This window comes from Oncorhynchus clarkii, chromosome 15 (assembly GCF_045791955.1).
Source record: "Oncorhynchus clarkii lewisi isolate Uvic-CL-2024 chromosome 15, UVic_Ocla_1.0, whole genome shotgun sequence".
Classification (NCBI taxonomy): Eukaryota; Metazoa; Chordata; class Actinopteri; order Salmoniformes; family Salmonidae; genus Oncorhynchus; species Oncorhynchus clarkii.
In genome coordinates this window covers 32,491,344-32,511,423 of record NC_092161.1, presented here as the reverse complement: position 1 = coordinate 32,511,423, position 20,080 = coordinate 32,491,344, and the positions used below count along the sequence as shown (strand labels likewise).

At 41.8% G+C, this 20,080-nt stretch overlaps 1 protein-coding gene across 1 annotated transcript in view; it reads left to right on the top strand.

Annotated features, from left to right (window-relative positions):
- The window catches only part of LOC139367219 (protein tyrosine phosphatase receptor type N2), a 264,778-nt gene that overhangs the window by 78,033 nt on the left and 166,665 nt on the right, over positions 1–20,080 (top strand). Inside the window, exons 5-9 of the mRNA XM_071105432.1 lie at positions 1,791–2,226; positions 2,906–3,169; positions 4,590–4,615; positions 5,250–5,740; positions 10,260–10,346. Of these exons, the coding sequence (XP_070961533.1) occupies positions 1,791–2,226; positions 2,906–3,169; positions 4,590–4,615; positions 5,250–5,740; positions 10,260–10,346 (1,304 nt within the window). The remainder of the gene's footprint in view (positions 1–1,790; positions 2,227–2,905; positions 3,170–4,589; positions 4,616–5,249; positions 5,741–10,259; positions 10,347–20,080) is intronic.

Here is a 20,080-nt window from a genome sequence, read left to right as displayed (position 1 = left end):
CTATTTTTCTACATCAAAACTATGAAATAACACACATGGAATCATGTACTAACCAAAAAAGTGTTAAACAAATCAAAATATATTTTATTTTTGAGATTCTTCAAAGCAGCCACCCGTTGCCTTGACGACAGCTTTGCACACTCTTGGCATTCTCAATCCGCTTCATGAGATAGTCACCTGGAATGCATTTCAAATAACAGGTGTGCCTAATGTGTGGAATTTCTTTCCTTCTTAATGCGTTTGAGCCAATCAGTTTTGTTGTGACAAGGTAGGGGTGGTGTACAGAAGATAGCACAAGTTGGTAAACGACCAAGTCCATATAATGGCAAGAACTGCTCAAATAAGCAATGAGAAACGACAGTACAGTACTGGTACTGTATATATTTTGGATATTTATTATAATTTTTCTTCAGGATTTTGGAAATTTTCCCACCACCCCATTTTCATATCAGGTGACTCCACATGGGGTCGCAACCCCTAGTTTGGGGACTGCTGGTTTAGCAGGTGGTATAGCGGGTGTAGCGAAATACTTATGTTACTAGCTCCTAACAATGCAGTAAAATGTCAAACAATTAACATTTATGTTATTGGGGGGGATTAACAACTGGGAGAATTTACACAATATCAACTTAGAATGATATGCACAGCTATGAGTAAGCTATGTCAAAAATCCAGAATCAATTAGATTATATTTCTCAGATCAAATTATATTTCAACAAAACATTGTTTCAGGAATGCTAATCGCATCTGTTACCAACTACAGAAACTATTTCAGAACAATCTGAGATGGTGGGTGTCGACATCTTCTTGTGATTTTTGAGGTGGAACGGCCAGGTTGTGAAAGGCGGGCTGAATTTATGGATTAAACCTCGGTTTCAATTCTCCTCATTAGGCAATGAGACTGATAACGAGATTTGGGTCTTGGAGGCGTGCTTTGATGTGGGTGTCTCTTGTGTGTTTGTGTTCGAACGTGGGAAGCGTTTGTACTTTCACTCTGCCAAAACAGTACACAGTTACAGTCACTCACCCTTCTAGATAACTTTAAACAGTCTAACCAGGTCTTGTGTCTAAAAGTAGCCTAGACAAGCTAGCAAGCTAGCCAACTTCTTTCGCCAATTAGCTTTAGTCGGCCAGTGTGCGACCGTAGTTGGACTTTGGATAGCCTATCTGTGCGGCTAGTTAGGGGCCATGAATAAATTACACAATGTAAATGGGACAATATTTTCATGTTACGCACTGGTTAGTTTTCTAATTAAATTCTTTCAATATTTTTATATGAATTTCTACAATTTATAGTTGGTTTGATATTTTTAAGTCATTGAAATTTTGAACTATTGACTTTTTAAAATATTGTCCCATGTACGTTGTGTAATTTACTGATAGTGCCTAACTAGCCCCATAGGGATATCCAATGTGAAACCAAATTGACCATTACGATCGGGTAGCGTGCATCTGTGCTAATGATTACTTGGGTGCTGCCAGCTGTGGGCAGGATTTAAATAAATCCAATCCAAGGAAAACTGTTACGGTACCCTTTTATCGTATATTTTTTTCCCTAATTATCTCGCAAATCTACGTTTTGGGTGAGTTTATGACCAAAATTATTTTATTTACACTTTGTAGTCAATTTTGACAATAGAATAAAAGTTTCTTACTTGTATCGATGCCACATAGACAATTGCTTTTTTGGTTCAGTCGTCCTTTAAATGCAATGTGAATTCACTGTCACTGGTGATTTTGAAATACAACAAAAATTGTATAGACAGTAAAAAAACATGGTTGTGTTACAGAATGAAGACTTACAACCAAAGAAGGGGAAGTCTACGTTCTACAATCTGCAGTCTGCAGTTCCACCCCAGGGGGGTAATGTCTTCACCCAGGGGGCCGTAGGGAGCTGGAGATCCCCAGTGGAGACAGCCTACTCCAGCCAGGAGCCAGGAAGGGCCGGGGGGAGTGCCACAGGGCTGGCTGCCCAGCTTGAGCGCTACATGGCTGGAGCAGCACACACCCAGAGCCGCCCAGTACCAGGAGCAGTGGTGGGATCAGTGGTGGGACCCAAGGGGAAGCTCTACTATGTCAGCTATGCACGCCCTGGTGGTCAGGTAGAACCTCAGACACGACTTGGTGGCGGTGGCTCCAAACCTCCAAGGCCCAACATAGACAGGCTTCTTTTCAAGGCTGCGTCCAACCATCAGGTGCCCAAGGAGCAGCTCAGTACGGTGGATGGTAAAGGTCCTCTTTTTACCACAATGATTTGTGTTTGCTCTGTTTCTGTGTGCTTCTGTGAACTTCAGATTCATTTGTAGAGGATCCACGCCAACATTTTCAAAGTTCTTCTTGTGCTATTTTATTCATTTAGAGGCAACCGTGCTTCTGTGAACTTCAAAATCCGATATAAATGTACAGTAGCCTACCTAAACCAAACCTCACTCCGGATGTACTTTCACATACAGCTTGTGTAAGAAAGGTTTAGAGGAGTTACTTTCAGCAATTCAATGTTATTTGCTGTAGTTGGTCTACACAAATGAGTATGGAAGCTGATCAATGTCTTAGCATGTTGACATGATATCTCTGCTGAAACGTACACTGCTTTCTTCCAAAGCTAAGCTAGACATATTGAGGTAAGCGTCTGGGTGGTAGACTTCTAATCACTGAAGTGCATTACCCCTCATATACCATTAGGAGTCCCTGTTCAGGCAGGAATCATTGCACTGTCTGAAGATTTAATTTCAATATAGCTCTCTGTTTAGGTTGATGGCATGACATTGAAAATTGACATTGATTCAAACATGCCATTTTACTATCAACATTGAAACATTGTCAAATAAAATATGTCTAATCAATACCATATATTGAAAATAGGATGAAAAATATTTATGTTCTTCCTTTCCACCCTCTCCCACAGAGCGGTTCATCCTGAACGTGGTCAACCAGCTGGGGAGGCAGAGAGTGAACATGGACGGTCTGATGGGTAAAGACCTGAACCAGCTGGCAGACATAATCTCTGGTGCCCTGCAGGTGGTGGATGAGGAGGGGCCTGAGGCCAGAGCCAAGCCCAGGCTCGTGGGACACATACGGGACAGGCAGATGAAGAGAGAGCCGCTGCATTCCATGGACCAGGGTGAGGAGGACCAAGTGGACTTGTTGGAGCAAGATGCTATGCTTCAAGGTATGAATGAAATAATGAATGAATGAATAGTTTCCTGTCCCATAGGGAAATTTGTTTGGCAACATTCCTGGGGTACGTACATACTGTATAATAAATACATCACAAGTCATACAACACTGCCTGTGACAGTTACTCCACAATACTAACCTAAATGACAGTGAAAAGAAGGAAGCCTGTACAGAATAAAAGTATTCCAAAACATGCATCCTCTTTGCAATTAGGCACTAAAGTAAAACTGCAAAAAATGTGGCAAAGAAATGTACTTTATGTCCTGAATACAAATCCAACACAACACAGTACCACTTTTCATATTTTCAAGCATCACGTTATGGGTATGCTTGTCATCAGCAAGGACTAGGGAGTTTTGGGGGGGGATAAAAAGAAACGGAATAGAACTTAGCACAGGGAAAATCCTAGAGGAAAACCTAGTTCAGTCTTCTTTCCAACAGACACAGGGAGACAAATTCACCTTTCAGCAGGACAATAACCTAAAACACAAAGCCAAATCTACACTGGAGTTGCTTACCAAGACAACATTCAATGTTCCTGAGTGGCCTAGTTACAGTTTTGACTTAAATCGGCTTGAAAATGTATGGCAGGACTTGAAAATGGCTGTCTAGCAATTATCAACAACCAACTCGACAGAGTATGAAGAATAAAAAAAATATATATAATGTGTAAATATTGTACAATCCAGGTGTGCAAAGCACTTCGAGACTTACCCAGAAAGACTCACAGCTGTATTCACTGCCAAAGTTGATTCTAACATGTATTGACTTGGGGGTATGAATACTTATGTAAATTAGATATTTCTGTATCCATTTTTTTCTCTCACTTTGTCATTATGGGGTATTGTGTGTAGAGGGATGAACAGAAAAATCTATGTAATTAATTTTGAATTCGGGCTGTAACACAACAACATCTGGAATAAGTCAAGGCATATGAATACCTTCTGAAGGCACCGCGTGAGAAAAGAGACTAGAACGAAGAGCAGAAGCAGGTTGGTAGCTCCCCACTCCCCTCTTCTCTGCAAGCTTCAGTCAAGTCTATGTGCCGAATGTCCCCCTTCCCTCCCGCAATTCAAAAGACGCGCGCACCTGTTTAAATCGCCATTTGTCCAAATAACCAGTGGTGAAAAACCAACGCACACCAGAACAATTGTTGCTCGTATATGTCGCATCACAAAGTCCGTCGACAGATGTTGCGATGCAATTTATGTTAAGTAGTCTGTACGCAAGAGATTATAGTCAGACGGACACAAAGGTAGACCTGCATTTATCACCAGGGTGAAAGTAAAGCAAAGTAAAGCAAAACCCTTTGTGGAAATGTTTTGGGTTGTTTGGTTATTAGCTGTAAAGCCTTTCGCCAATAGTACTTTTCTCTTGTCAATGTTTTAACCTTACATTCTGTTTGTTTACAGGGAAACAAATGGTGGATGCAGACAAGGTAGGCCAAATTTACTGTATACTCTTAAACAGATACACTGGCTTCAAAATAGCGACTTCATGTCCAAGCAAACACTTACTACAATGAAGTATACTACTGTTGCGAAAAAGTTTAAAGAGGGGTTATTTTTATTTTTTATGCAAGCAGATATTCAATATGAAACGGACAAGAACGAAAACTAGTTTTACACTCACAAAGCTCTTAGAAAAGCCTTTTGAACATTTGCGAACTGATATTTTCACAAGAATCTCTTTGAAACCCATAGTGAATAGATTGATATTCCTGGAGTTGAGAGTGGTAATTTACCTTCAAATGTCTTTCATTAGAGGTCTAGTTTTAGATAGTCCTTTCATCAATAATTGGCAATTTGTGGAGAATAAAAAAATAAAAAAGTTTAACTTTCATTGGATTACTTCTAAAAACACTAAGACTTAATGGAAACATATCCTTTTTGTAATACTTAATGATGTAAAAGAAAGTTCTCTCTTCTTATAAAGCAAAACCTTTGCAGTAAAATAGATAACAATTCCTGTGTTGCTATCATAGAAATAGAATCACTAGAACAGGAATTCCCATTCAAGTCAATGGGTCTGTAATTGGTGGTAATTGGTGGACCTGCATTATCCTACCACAGGACCCGATCTTAGTTAGTAAGCTCTTGGAGTACCTCAACATGGACCCCTTCATTGATGCCCCTGATGCCAAGCTGGAGGTTGGTGATGCTGGTGGTGCTGCAGGCAACCCCTCCATTGAGGGCCAGAGAACAGTGGGTCTGGAGAACGTAAGGAGCAGGACCACACAGGGCCAAGTGCCTGTACCACACCCCTGGGAGGAGAGGAGCATGACCATGGGCGGAGAGGATGGAGCTCCAGACCAGCCAGATGATGGAACCTCAGACTCTGAGGTGGAGAGGTGGATGTACGGTACCGAAGCTCCTTCTCCTCCGGCGGCTGAGACGGACCTCCTGGCAGAAGAACCACAGGGGAGAAATCTCCTAGCAGAACCACAGAAGAAGGACATGCGACTCCAGGAGGAGGTGGTACATATGGGAGTCAAAGCTTACTCAAAGTCACCGCAAGGGAAAGACCACCACAGCGACATTGGCTACATCATTACAGACACAGAGTGAGTATGGTGAAGATTATACTTGCTGCTATTTACCAAATATACTGTATGTATTTATACTCTCACTTCACAATGGCCAGTTATCTCCAAACACTGTCTTTCCTGTTTTTCTCTATTCACCTTATATTAGTTTTGATTGTGGGAATACTGTGGACAGTACAGACCATACATCTTTCAAAACAACCCTGATATATACAGATGTTCTCTTTTTGTAGGGAACTATAGCTGGAAATCCTTGGTGGTGCACTTGAGCATAATAGTTGTGATGATAAGTCCCTAGGTGTGGGTATTACCACGCTGTATTACAGCGTTAATGATGATATGGTGTCAGCAAGGTCACAGGAGTCAGTCAAACTCACTCTGCTTTCGGCTCAGCCTCACACCGCAAGATACGTTTCTATCGACTGTGTTATCGCCTGTGGCTCTTTCTCAAATCCCTTTAATGGCCGTTATCAGGCAGAGTGTCAGAACACTGTCCTTCACCTGTTCAACAGCACCGCCGCTCACTGTCTTGGGGGGCGCTCGCCACCGGCCATCCGGGCTTGATGGGCCATATTTAAGACACCCCACCACACACACACACCGCACCAGGGGAGACGAAAGGAACAGGTCACCTTCCACCCAGACTTTTCTCTCTCTTCTTACTCCTCCTTCTCTTCCTTCTCCCCCTCTTCCTGCATCCCCAGCCCGGTGTTGCTGTAGCTAGCAGGTGCCTGCCTGCCGTGGTTTCCAGAGTTTGCTGCAGACATGATGATTGCACAGTTGTTATCCCTACCTCCTTCCCCACCCGCAGTGGGGCCAGGCTAACCTGCTTATCTGACAGCTCCTGACATTGGGAGAGAGAGCGAGAGAGAGACCCAAGGGAAAAGTGCTAGCATCTACAAACAAGTTACTCCTTGAGCTCTCCAGTTGTTATAATTACCACGGAGGTAGCCAAACGTGTCTTGAATCACTTGGTTGAATCTTTAACATTCAAAAAGCTCTCGAAAGAGGAATAAAAAGAGAACCTCACTTTCTTAAAGGTAGACTAGCCAAGCGTCTCATATACAGTGCATTCGGAAAGTATTCAGACCCCTTGACTTTTTCCACATTTTGTTACATTACAGCCTTATTGTAAAATTGATTAAAGTAATTTTTCCCTCGTCAATCTACACGCAATACCCCATAATGACAACCTTATTTACGTAAGTATTCAGACCCTTTGCTATGAGACTAGAAATTGAGCTCCGGTGCATCCTGTTTCCATTGATCATCCTTGAGATGTTTCGACAACTTGATTGGAGTCCACCGGTGGTAAATTCAATTGATTGGACATGATTTGGAAAGGCACACACCTATCTAAATGAGGTCCCACAAACCAAGCCATGAGGTTGAAGGAATTAGAGCTTTGAGACAGGATTGTGTCGAGGCACAGATCTGGGGAAGGGTACCAAAACATTTCTGCAGCATTGAAGGTCCTCGAGAACACAGTGGCCTCCATCATTCTTAAATGCAAGAAGTTTGGAACCACCCAGACTCTTCCTAGAGCTGGCCGCCGGGCCAAACTGAGCAATCGGGGGAGAAGGGCCTTGGTCAGGGAGGTGACAGAAGGGCCTTGGTCACTTTGACAGAGCTCCAGAGTTCTTCTGTGAAGATGGGAGAACCTTCCATCTCTGCAGCACTCCACCAATCAGGCCTTTATGGTAGAGTGGCCATATGGAAGCCACTCATCAGTAAAAGGCACATGAAAGCCCGCTTGGAGTTTGCCAAAAGGCCCCTAAAGATAATCAGACCATGAGAAACAAGGTTCTCTGGTCTGATGAAACTCGTTGACCTGAATGCCAAGTGTCATGTTTGGAGGAAACCTTGCACCATCCCTACGGGGAAGCATGGTGGTGGCAGCATCATGCTGTGGGGATGTTTTTCAGCTGCAGGGACTGGGAGACTAGTCAGGAATGAGGGAAAGATGAATGGAGCAAAGTACAGGGAGATCCTTGATTAAAACCTGCTCCAGAGCACTCAGGACCTCAGACTGGGGCGAAGGTTCATCTTCCAACAGGACAACGACTCGAAGCACACAGTCAAGACAATGCTGGAGTAGCTTCGGGGACAAGTTTTTGAAAGTCCTTGAGTGGTCCTGCCAGAAGCCCGCACTTGATCCCGATCGAAAATCTCTGGAGAGACTTGAAAAATAGATGTGCAGCGACGCTCCCCATCCAACCTGACAGAGCTTGAGAGCATCTGCAGAAAAGAATTGTAGAAACTCCCCAAATATAGGTGTGCCAAGCTTGTAGCGTCATACCCAAGAAATCTCAAGGCTGTAATCACTGCCAAATGTGCTTCAACAAAGTACTGAGTAAAGGGTCTTAATACTTGTGTGTAGATTTATGAGGGGGAACAAAACGATTTAATACTTTTTTGAATAATGCTGTAATGTAACAAAATGTGGAAAAAGTCAAGGGGTCTGAATAATTTCTGAATGCACTGTAGATGTAATCCGATATTAGAGGATGTTATAATTATGTGCAAACAGGCCAGCATACTACACTCTTAGAAAGATGCTGTCTTGAACTTAAAGGGTTCTTTGTCTCTCTATAGGAGAATCCTTTGAAGAACCCTTATTGGTTCCAGTTAGAACTCTTTTGAGTTCCATCTAGAACCATTTTCACAGAGGGTTCTACATGGATCCCAAAATAGTTTTACCTGGAGCCAAAAAGGTTTCTCCTATGGGGAGAACCCTTTAGGGACCCTTTTTCTAAGAGTGTACCTGAGGATGCACACCAGTTTACATTTACAATTTTGTCTATTGTTATTGGTTGGCAGTTTTGGGAAAAGTACAAAATGTTCATACTTGAGTAAAAGTAAAGATACCTTAATAGAAAATGACTCAAGTAAAAGTCACCCAGTAAAATGCTAGTTGAGTAAAAGTCTAAAAGTATTTTGTTTTAAATATACTTACGTATCAAAAGTAAATGGAATTGCTAAAATATACTCAAGTATTAAAAGTAAAAGTATAAATCATTTCAAATTCCTTATTTTAAGCAAACCAGACGAAACAATGTTTTATTTGATTTGTTATATATGGATAGCCAGGAGCACACTTCAACACTCAGACATAATTTACAAACAAAGCAGTTGTGTTTAGTGAGCCCGCCAGATCAGAGGCAGTCGGGATGACCAGGGATGTTCTCTTAATAAGTGCATGAATTGGGCCATTTTCCTGTCAAAGTGTAACGAGTACTTTTGGGTGTCAGGGAAAAGGTATGGAGTAAAAAGTACATGTATTTCCTTTGGGAATTGTAGTGAAGTAAAAGTAAAAGTTGGCAAAAATATAAATGGTAAAGTAAAGCACAGATACCACAAACTATTTAAGTAGTACTTTAAAGTATTTTACACCACTGTTGGTTGGCCTCTTTTACCCCAATATTAGGTTAGTCTTCCAAGATTCCTTTAAATCCTTTAAAGGAAAAACATATGACAAAGAAGGGTACGTACAGTACATGATATATTTTGCAGCCTACATACAGTACCTACATACCTTCATACAGTATCATCTTTCACCCCAACGATCTTCATCTAGCCCTGTCATTTCCTGGGTACAGAGCATCCTCTGTCTACGTCCCAAATGGCATTCTATTTCCTGTACAGTATACTTATTTTGACCAGGGCCCTTAGGGATAATCCATGGGCCCTAGTCAAGAGTAGTGTAGTATGTAGGGAATAGGGTGCCATGTGGGACGTAGACTCTGTTTCCTTGGGCGATTTCCTCTCTGAGTGAGAGAGCAGCCACTGGACTGAGCTCAGATGGAGTATGGCTTTATCATAGAACCATTATACTTTCACACATCCATTCCATTTTCACATTATTATTCATCTAGTGTGTGTGTGTGTGTGTGTGTGTGTGTGTGTGTGTGTGTGTGTGTGTGTGTGTGTGTGTGTGTGTGTGTGTGTGTGTGTGTGTGTGTGTGTGTGTGTGTGTGTGTGTGTGTGTGTGTGTGTGTGTGTGTGTGTGTGTGTGTGTGTGTGAGTGAGTGACGCACGTCCATATGATACAGCCATTACACCTCACGCCAGTTCCATTTGCACCTTATTGTTTGTCTCATTGCTGGAAAATGCAGGTGATTTGCCAAGCCTGAAGAGGCACCTGATCCCTATTCCCCTGGTGCAAGGCTGTGTGTGTGTGTGTCCGTGCATGTGTCCATGCGTGCACATCTATACTGTGTGTGTGCACATCTATACTGTGTGTGTGTCCGTGCATGTGTCCACGCGTGCACATCTATACTGTGTGTGTGCACATCTATACGGTGTGTGTGTCCGTGCATGTGTCTACGCGTGCACATCTATACTGTGTGTGTGTGTGCAAGCTCGTGTGTCTGGTGTGTCTAATAATTGTTATTTTATGTACATGGCGATGAGATGTGGAAACCCAGTCATGCTAATTTACAGGGCTGGTTGTTGTTGGTTCTGTGGCTGGTTGGTTGTATACTAAAATGAAGGAGTATTATCTTTGATAACATGCTCTCTCTTTCTGTCCTCCCAGCTCCCTCACCTCTGACCAGGGCTTGGACCTGATGGAACGTCTGGGTCGGAGGGTCAACCTCCACTTGACCGACCTTCTCCACCTCTCGTATGTATTACAGGACACACACACGCGCACATGCACTAACGCACACATAAGGCTGTGATGTTCTTGGAATTTGAGGTTACGGTAATTGGCCAGGCCAATGTACACGGAAACTGACATAGCCAGGTTGGAGAGGATTGGCACGTTGTCCATTTTACACAATATTAGAGCATTATAGGCCTCAGAGCCAGAACAACCTTGTCGACTGCTGTTGAATAATAATGAATAGTCAGACACATCCAACCTTTATTTTTAAGGAAACAGATTTATTTATCTTATTTATAAGCAATGAAACGTGCATTGTATGAAAGAAAGCCCCCTCATCAAATGTTTTTTTTACTGAAGTCCCATAGCCTATAGCGCTCTACACTCCCGTGCATCTCGCATATTAGCTGCTTGAGCATCAAAGGAAAGTTGTAAATAGGAGCTGATGTAGAAAGATGAATAGATAATAGATTTTAGACGGTTATAATTAGAATTTATTTTTTATAATAATATTAGGTTTATCTAAATTTAACTAAAGTTATGAAACCCATACCTGTCAGTTATACAGGTTCTTCAATTACCATCACAGCCCTATGCACACACACAGCTTGTGTTTTTGTTGTTGTTGATGAGTGTGCCTGGAAGGTATTGTCGACATAACAGTCTAAACCAGGGATGTCAAACTCCTCCCTTGTACTTGATTGATCAATAAAGGCCATTGATTGGATAGGAACTCCCCTCTTCTGGTTGTCTAGGTCTTTAAACTAGCAATCTGCAGTTTAAAGAATAACAAAGCGGCCACTCCACCACTTTGATGGACAGCTCAGGGATGGGCCTGGAGAAATGTAACCACTCTCAAATTCATAGAGGGAGCTATGGGTCAAATGACCGACCAGCCATGAGATCTAAATTATAGTTTTAACCATGTTTTGAAGCTGTGTTTGTTTACAGTGACATTGTTTACATCCATTTGAGTGAAACAAGCTTATATTTTGGTTTCTGATGGTGTAAGACGGATTCACTGAGCTCATGAGTAGAGGTCGACCGATTAATCGGAATGGCCGATTAATTAGGGCCGATTTCAAGTTTTCATAACAATCGGAAATCGGTATTTTTGGACACCGATTTTGATTATTTTTTTTTGTGTGTGTGTGTGTGTGTGTGTGTGTGTGTGTGTGTGTGTGTTTTTTTTACACCTTTATTTAACTAGGCAAGTCAGTTAAGAACACATTCTTATTTTCCATGACGGCCTAGGAACAGTGGCTTAACTGCCTTGTTCAGGGGCAGAACGACAGATTTTTACCTTGTCAGCTCGGGTATTAAATCTTGCAACCTTACGGTTAACTCGTCCAATGCTCTAACCACCTGCTCTAACCACCAATGCTCTAACCACCTGCCTCTAATTACACTCCACGAGGAGACTGCCTGTTACGCGAATGCAGTAAGAAACCAAGGTAAGTTGCTAGCTAGCATTAAACTTATCTTTTAAAAAACAATCAATATATCATAATCACTAGTTAACTACACATGGTTGACGATATTACTATTTTATCTAGCGTGTTCCGCTTTGCATATAATCGATGCAGTGCGCTGTCGCGAAAAAGGACTGTCGTTGCTCCAACGTGTACCTAACCATAAACATCCATGCCTTTCTTAAAATCAATACACAAGTATATATTTTTAAACCTGCATAAATGAATTTCATTTAACTAGGGAAAATGTGTAACAGAGTCAGGGTATATGCAGCAGTTTGGGCCGCCTGGCTCGTTGCGAACTGTGTGAAGACTATTTCTTCCTAACAAAGACAGCCAACTTTGCCAAACGGGGGATGATTTAACAAAAGCGCATTTGAGAAAAAAGCACAATCGTTGCATGACTGTACCTAACCATAAACATCAATGCCTTTCTTAAAATCAATACACATAAGTATATATTTTTAAACCTGCATATTTAGCTAAAAGAAATCCAGGTTAGCAGGCAATATTAACCAGGTGAAATTGTGTCACTTCTCTTGCGTTCATTGCATGCAGAGTCAGGGTATATGCAACAGTTTGGGCTGCCTGGCTCGTTGCAAACTAATTTGCCAGGATTTTACGTAATTATGACATAACATTGAAGGTTGTGCAATGTAACAGCAGTATTTAGACTTATGGATGCCACCCGTTAGATAAAATACCAAACGGTTCCGTATTTCACTGAAATAATAAACGTTTTGTTTTCGAGATGATAGTTTCCGGATTCTACCATATTAATGACCTACGGCTCTTATTTCTGTGTGTTATTATGTTATAATTAAGTCTATGATTTAATATTTGATAGAGCAGTCTGACTGAGCGATGGTAGGCACCAGCAGGCTCGTAAGCATTCATTCAAACAGCACTTTCGTGCGTTTTGCCAGCAGCTCTTCGCAATGCTTCAAGCATTGCGCTGTTTATGACTTCAAGCCTATCAACTCCCGAGATTAGTCAGTGTAACCGATGTGAAATGGCTAGCTAGTTAGCGGTGTGTGCGCTAATAGCTTTTCAAACGTCACTCGCTCTGAGACTTGGAGTAGTTGTTCCCCTTGCTCTGCAAGGGCCGCGGCTTTTGTGGAGCGATGGATAACGCTGCATCGAGGGTGGCTGTTGTCGATGTGTTCCTGGTTTGAGCCCAGGTAGGAGCGAGGAGAGGGACGGAAGCTATACTGTTACACTGGCAATACTAAAGTGCCTATAAGAACATCCAATAGTCAAAGGTATATGAAATACAAATTGTATAGAGAGAAATAGTCCTATAATTCCTATAATAACTACAACCTAAAAACTTCTTACCTGGGAATATTGAAGACTCATGTTAAAAGGAACCACCAGCTTTCATATGTTCTCATGTTCTGAGCAAGGAACTGAAACGTTAGCTTTCTTACATAGCACATATTGCACTTTTACTTTCTTCCCCAACACTTTGTTTTTGCATTATTTAAACCAAATTGAACATGTTTCATTATTTATTTGAGGCTAAATTGATTTTATTGATGTATTATATTAAGTTAAAATAAGTGTTCATTAGGTATTGTTGTAATTGTCATTATTACAAATAAAAAATGTTTAAATCGGCCGATTAATCGGTATCGGCTTTTTTTGGGGGTCCTCCAATAATCGGTATCGGCTTTGAAAAATCATAATCGGTCGACCTCAACTTATGAATGCCTCATGAGTAATATTCTTCTAGAACCAATGGCTATATATCATTACTTCAATGCCCAAAAATTTATGTAGCAACTGTAGATTGCTGCATATTGAAAGGAAGTCCCAAAGACCAGCAGACACACAGCCCTCCACGAATTAAGTTTGAAACCCCTGGTCTAAACTAAAATACCATTTATAATTCAGAAGAGGAAGACGTTTTTTGTGATGTTAAAAAAAACTCCAATGTGAGCCTAGGGAACAGATTAAAGGTTGTCCAGCACTCCAGAAGCACTAAGTACTGTGTGTGTGGAGCTGCCCCTGCAGTGCAGTAGCAGAGTGTGTAGGCGTTTGTTGTTATTCTGACCTTTGTGTGTTTGACTTCCTCTGGGGAGAGAAATCAGCTCTAATTACCTCCACATATAGTATTGCGTCCTAAATGGCACCCTATTCACTATATAGGATCCATAGGGTTCTGGTCAAAAGTAGTGCACTATATAGGGAATAGAGTGCCATTTGGGACATAACATATTCTGATGTCTCTATTGGATTCACACCGCTGCATTGTTGTTGTCGATGACTCTAAACACATTTTAAAAACAGTCATGTTTCCTAACAATATGCTCTTTGTTGTGAAAAGAATTGAGAAACACACACGCACACACACACACACACACACACACACACACACACACACACACACACACACACACACACACACACAGAATCCCACTGCAGAGAGATAGCAGTGTTCATGTATTAATGACATGGTGGACTATCCTTGAACCCAGCTAGATTCTCATGGTAGTTCTATGGATATGCTGCTGGAAGCAGACCATGTAGGAGGCAGACGAGGCCTGTAAAAATCAAGTCTGACAATCCTTTCAAGCCCCTACAGCAGGGGAGGGGATGTCTGGGTGCTTCTCATACAACACTATTATATGCTTAGATGCCAGAGGTGCAAACTGTAGGCTTTGTTTCTATGGATGCCTACTGCTATTTAGGTGCTTAGTTACATTATTTTGGAGGTAAATATGACAAATTATCATTGTGGTCCTATGTGGCTCAGTTGGTAGAGCATGGTGCTTGCATTGCCAATAATCATGGGTTTGATTCCTGCTCGGGCCACCCATTTGAAAAATTCACGCTGGGGCCACCCATATGAAAAATGTATGCTTGCATAACTAAGTTGCTGTGGATAAAAGAGGCTGCTTAATGGCATACAGTATGTTATTATTGTGTAACATACAGTATGTTATTATTGTGTAACATACTTGATTTTAGTGATAGGACAAACTAGGCAAACCCACCAAATGAGATTTTAACCAACAAAACAGTTTCAACTACAAGTCATTCGAAATTGCTCAACTAACTTGTCAATTACTCATGAGGGATGATCACTACGAGTCATGCATCTCTGTCCAGACCGGCTCTATTATGCCACACCGAGCTGATAGCTTAGCGCCTACATATTCTGTTCCAGGAGACAGATATACAGAGATACAGATGCCTGCTAATGTATCTTTTGTCTGCCCTGTTTTTCCCTGCTTTTGGACTAAATGCGCTGTGCTAGAAGCGTATTTATGGAGTAATGATGGCTGTCTGCGAGCCGGAGCACATTGTGTTTCTCTCCAGTATGCTCAGCAGGTGAGACTATGAAAGCACCCATCTCGATGTGAACAAACTGTCTGCTAGTATGGGTCAGAACACACTGACACCCTGACTCTATCCCAAATGGCACCATATTCCCTACATAGTGCATAGGGCTCCAGTCAAAGCAGTACACTGGGTCGTTCCACCAATTCTGTGCCTTTTTGATAAGTGTAACTTTGTCCAAAAACACGTTCATCTAATTTTAACATTCTGTCATAAAGAGAACATAAAGAGAATATGTTCGACTTCATTAAAAAAAAATCCCATCTCAAGAGGTTAAATTAGGCCTCCCGGGTGGCGCAGTGGTTAAGGGCGCTGTACTGCAGCGCCAGCTGTGCCATCAGAGTCCCTGGGTTTGCGCCCAGGCTCTGTCGCGACCGGGAGGTCCGTGGGGCGACGCACAATTGGCCTAGCGTCGTCCGGGTTAGGGAGGGGTTGGTCGGTAGGGATCTCCTTGTCTCATCGCGCACCAGCGACTCCTGTGGCGGGCCGGGCGCAGTGCGCGCTAGCTAAGGTTGCCAGGTGCACGGTGTAGCCTCCGACTCATTGGTGCGGCCGGCTTCCGGGTTGGATGCGCGCTGTGTTAAGAAGCAGTACGGCTGGTTGGGTTGTGTATCGGAGGACGCATGACATTCAGCCTTCGTCTCTCCCGAGCCCGTACGGGAGTTGTAGCAATGAGACAAGATAGTAGCTACTACAACAATTGGATACCACGAAATTGGGGAGAAAAAAGGGGTAAAATTCAACAAACAAAAAAAACAAAAAATAATAATAAAAAAAGAAGTTACATTTAAAAAAAAAACACTACAGTAAGTGCCTATTAAGTGCCATATAAAATGAGTGTTGATTGTAATAGAGATTATGATTTCATTTTAAATCAGACATAAATGCCCTTGTGACAGGGGGAATGGAAGCGTGTTGTGTGCAACAGGGAGGGGCAATTGAATACAAGCTTCACATTTGTTAAACGCCCACACCAGAAGAAATCCACTTTTTCTAGCTGAAAGTCAATGGCCAGAGGTTACCCATGATGTTGCACAATGACTTAAGTCAATAAGTCCTAGTTTTAATCAAAGTATGATATAGTTGGCCTTGAAGTGACAAATCCGAACTGTCATTTTGTGCAAATCCGTGTGAATGCGCTGTCTTTTCCTATGATATGACAAATTATTTTCAGCTTACGCTTTGATTCAGGGCTGGTAACATTTATTTTAATGTTACCACCCCTTTGCATTGTTTATTAATCAGAAACAGCAAAAAAGTTATTCCTCTTTGAAGGGACAAATAGCCTTGTGTCCACTTGGCCACCTGAGCCATGGATCAAATAATAATAGGGGGTGCACCCCCCCCCCCAGAAAAGGGTCATAATCCATTGGATAATTTGTACATTTTCACTTTTTTTTTTCTAGCTAGTCTCTATACAAAATACATATCTAACCAGTTTATAAATGGTATAATTGCATAACATGATAGCATTTGGCCTGCTCCTGTCGCCCCAAGATAAATGTTTTTGACCACTAAAGTCTTGCTTCACTCCACGCTCCACTGTTTTGATTGGTGTAGCATCAAGTGTCTAGACAGAAATTCAAGGGACTGACCAGACCGCACATCCGCGTGCGCAATCGTGCGCATGTTGATTTTGTCCACCCACACCAGACACGATCAGGACACACAGGTTAGAATATCAAAACCAACTCTGAACCAACTATGTTAATTGGGGACAGGTCGTAAAGCATTAAAACATTTATGGCAATTTAGATAGCTAGCTTGCTGTTGCTAGCTAATTTGTCCTGGGATATAAACATTGGGTTGTTTACCTGAAATGCACAAGGTCCTCTACTCCGACAATTAATCCACAGATAAAAAGGGAAACAAGAGTTTGTTTCTAGCAATCTCTCCTCCTTCACGTTTATTATTCTTCTTTGGACTGACCAACTTTAAGGTGCATTTCCACCAATTGGACTGGAGTGTGGACCTCAGTTAATCTTTCAATCACCCACGTGGGTATTTGCTCCGAAAAACCAATAAGGAGATGGGAGAGGCGGGACTTGCAGCGCATCAAGCGTCACAAATATAACCAAGTTCTATTTTAGCACGTGGCTACGCAGACGCTTGTTTACGCGCACATGCAGTGTGGGTGCAATGATAGAATAACATGTATGTGCACATTTATTCTGCAACGCTCGTGCACGTGACGCGAACGGTGTGGTCAGCATGTCATTTTGCGGCGTGCATGATCATGAGCAAAGTCATTGTAGCCTATCATTTCACTTCCCCTGTGAGAACCATGAGCACAGGCTGACTTGACTTTGCTGTGCCAAAGCCTGCCAGCAGCTTACCTACCAAAGTTTGCAACGTGTCCATTGCAATGTTGAAAAACACATATCAGCTATCTTTCAATATTTATCCATATAACAGGAACTTCGTCTAAGTCTTTCTAACTAGATTCGTAGCCACAATTTTTCCTCAAATCAATGCTTATGACAAATCCAGAACCAGCCATAGGGCCACCTGGCCATAGGGCCACTAAAAACATTAGCTAGCTGTATAAGGTTGCTAGCTAGTTACACTGACAGCTGTCAGTGCTCTCTATTTGTTCATGTTTATGAACTCCACATGGAAATTCCCACACCCAATAAGTAGCTTTGTCATTCTTCAGAGGTGGAACCTAAACGTGCATTTCCTTTCTCGAACAGGAAATTAGGTTGAAGGTGTGGCGTCAACTTCCTCTGGGGGGTACTTAAAAACAATTCTACAACAGTTGACGTGTTATGCTGGTCCCGCTCAGTTTTCCACCACAAAACACCATAAAAAGGTAGAACCAGCTCACCTGCTTTTACACTATGATTTGACAATAGGCGGCATGTGAGTTTCAAGTTTGGGGAAGCTAATGTACACCATAAAAATGCACCTTTTATAATAAAGCATTCGATGCTTCATCGCATTTGCAGACCGACAGTATGTAAGATAGCCTACTATTGGTAATGTGATGAGTAGATTCGATAATCAATCACTGTTCACAAAAAAAGAGAGTTCAATGCATGGCTGGCCTAGGTTGTCCTAGGTGAAGGCCTAGGATGTATCAGATACATACTTCTTTCTTTGCACAGGAAAAATGTTGCCTTTTCTAAACACGTCATGCAATTATACTACACTTTATATGACTGGAGACATTTGCAGAATCTTTTGTAATACGACAAATTGCAGGTTAGCCTACTCTGCTGACACTGACAAACAGGCGTTGTCTGATCCATATAATAGGCCTACGAGAAGGGGAGACAGCAATAGAATACGATGCCCATCTAAACTGCAGGAGGAAATTATTGTCCAAAAACAAATGTACCATTTCCCCAACAATTCTAAATAGTAAGCATGTGCAGTGCACTCACCGGGGGTGCCAATAAGATAGGCTATACTGTTGTTAGCTCAATTAAGTTGAGAATTTTGATAAATTAAAATACAGATTTGAGTATTTCCTTTCCAAACTATGTTTTCCCACGACTGTATTTTGAAATATTACGATATGCCTATGTGGGGCATCACTACTTTTCACTGACAGTCACAACTCAACAATCATATACAATGTATTTGGTATTTGTCTAGTGCACTGCCCAAATTGCGTGCGCTGCCTTTACTTCCGACAGAAGGTTTTCACCAACAACGAATGAGGCAGGAGAAGTTCCTCCCCAATTCATTTTCAACTAGGGCACGCAGAGAAATGTGCAGGGGATTGTGGGAAGGTGAGCAGCGAGAATCCTGCTAGCGCAGCGGTAGAGAAAGTTGAGTTCTGCAACTGTCGGCAAAGCGATTTTAAAACGTTCCAGAACTTTTTGTTAAAAGAAGCTAATATTCCTCTGGCCAAATCATGCTTTAGTAGACTATTTTGAATGATTTTATTTATTTATGTATAGACAAGTGTAGGTTAATTAGGCTATATAATTTTGGCAATTTAATTCAACTTACTTTAGGCAAAGCTTCCCCTAGACTTATGGACGCACTGCCTATGGATTTGACGATTTAAAGGTTTAATATTTAAAGGAATAGTTCCACCACATTTAAACAAGAGTTCAGTTCATGTAACAGGGTTGACCTTAAAATGAAATAAATAATAATCACATTAAATAAATCATTCTTCAGAAATGACTTTGTCCAAGCAGCAAAATGACTAGAATGATGGCGAACATGGAGCAACGTTGGGGTTAAATGGGTTAAAACCTAAGTCACAGAGGGTGCACAGAGGGACAAAATGTAAAAAATAATGAAATTTGGCTCTAGCAAGTCTTTACACTTTTTTTTAATTCTCCATGTGGTCTATATTAAAGGGCACTTCATTTAATATAACAGGCTTTTAAAATTAAATATTGGTGCACAATTTCTACTTAAAATATCAAAGGAATGCAAAAGGCACCCATTTGGGAAGCAGCCTCGTGCTTCTCTCTCTGTAGGTGTGCAGGATGAGATTGAATGAGGTGAAAAGAGATATTCCATAGGACAGGATACGGGCCATATGAAAGGATTATCATGATACAAATGAGGTGGTTTAGCGTTGGGGTGCATGTTTTGGATGGATTTCAGTTTGTACATTGGGTATTGTTATGTAAAAAAGTATAAACAGCACGTTTCTTTGAAAATGGTGATTACGTATGAGTTTTACTGATTATAGACACTAGGGGGAGTGGCCTCCTCGAACACTGAGGTACGCTGAGAGGAACTGAACCCGGTGAACTGATGGACAAAAGCATTCACACACAACACAAAGACACACACCGATGCATGCACGAGCACAAACACACACGCACAGGCGCAGACAGGCAGACAGACAGGCGGTGACACACGTACACAAAGACACACACAGTCGCACACACACACACTTCCCCCAACTAAGCTAATATGAGCACTGAGCTTATAAGCCCCATTCGATTACACAGAACACCAGCT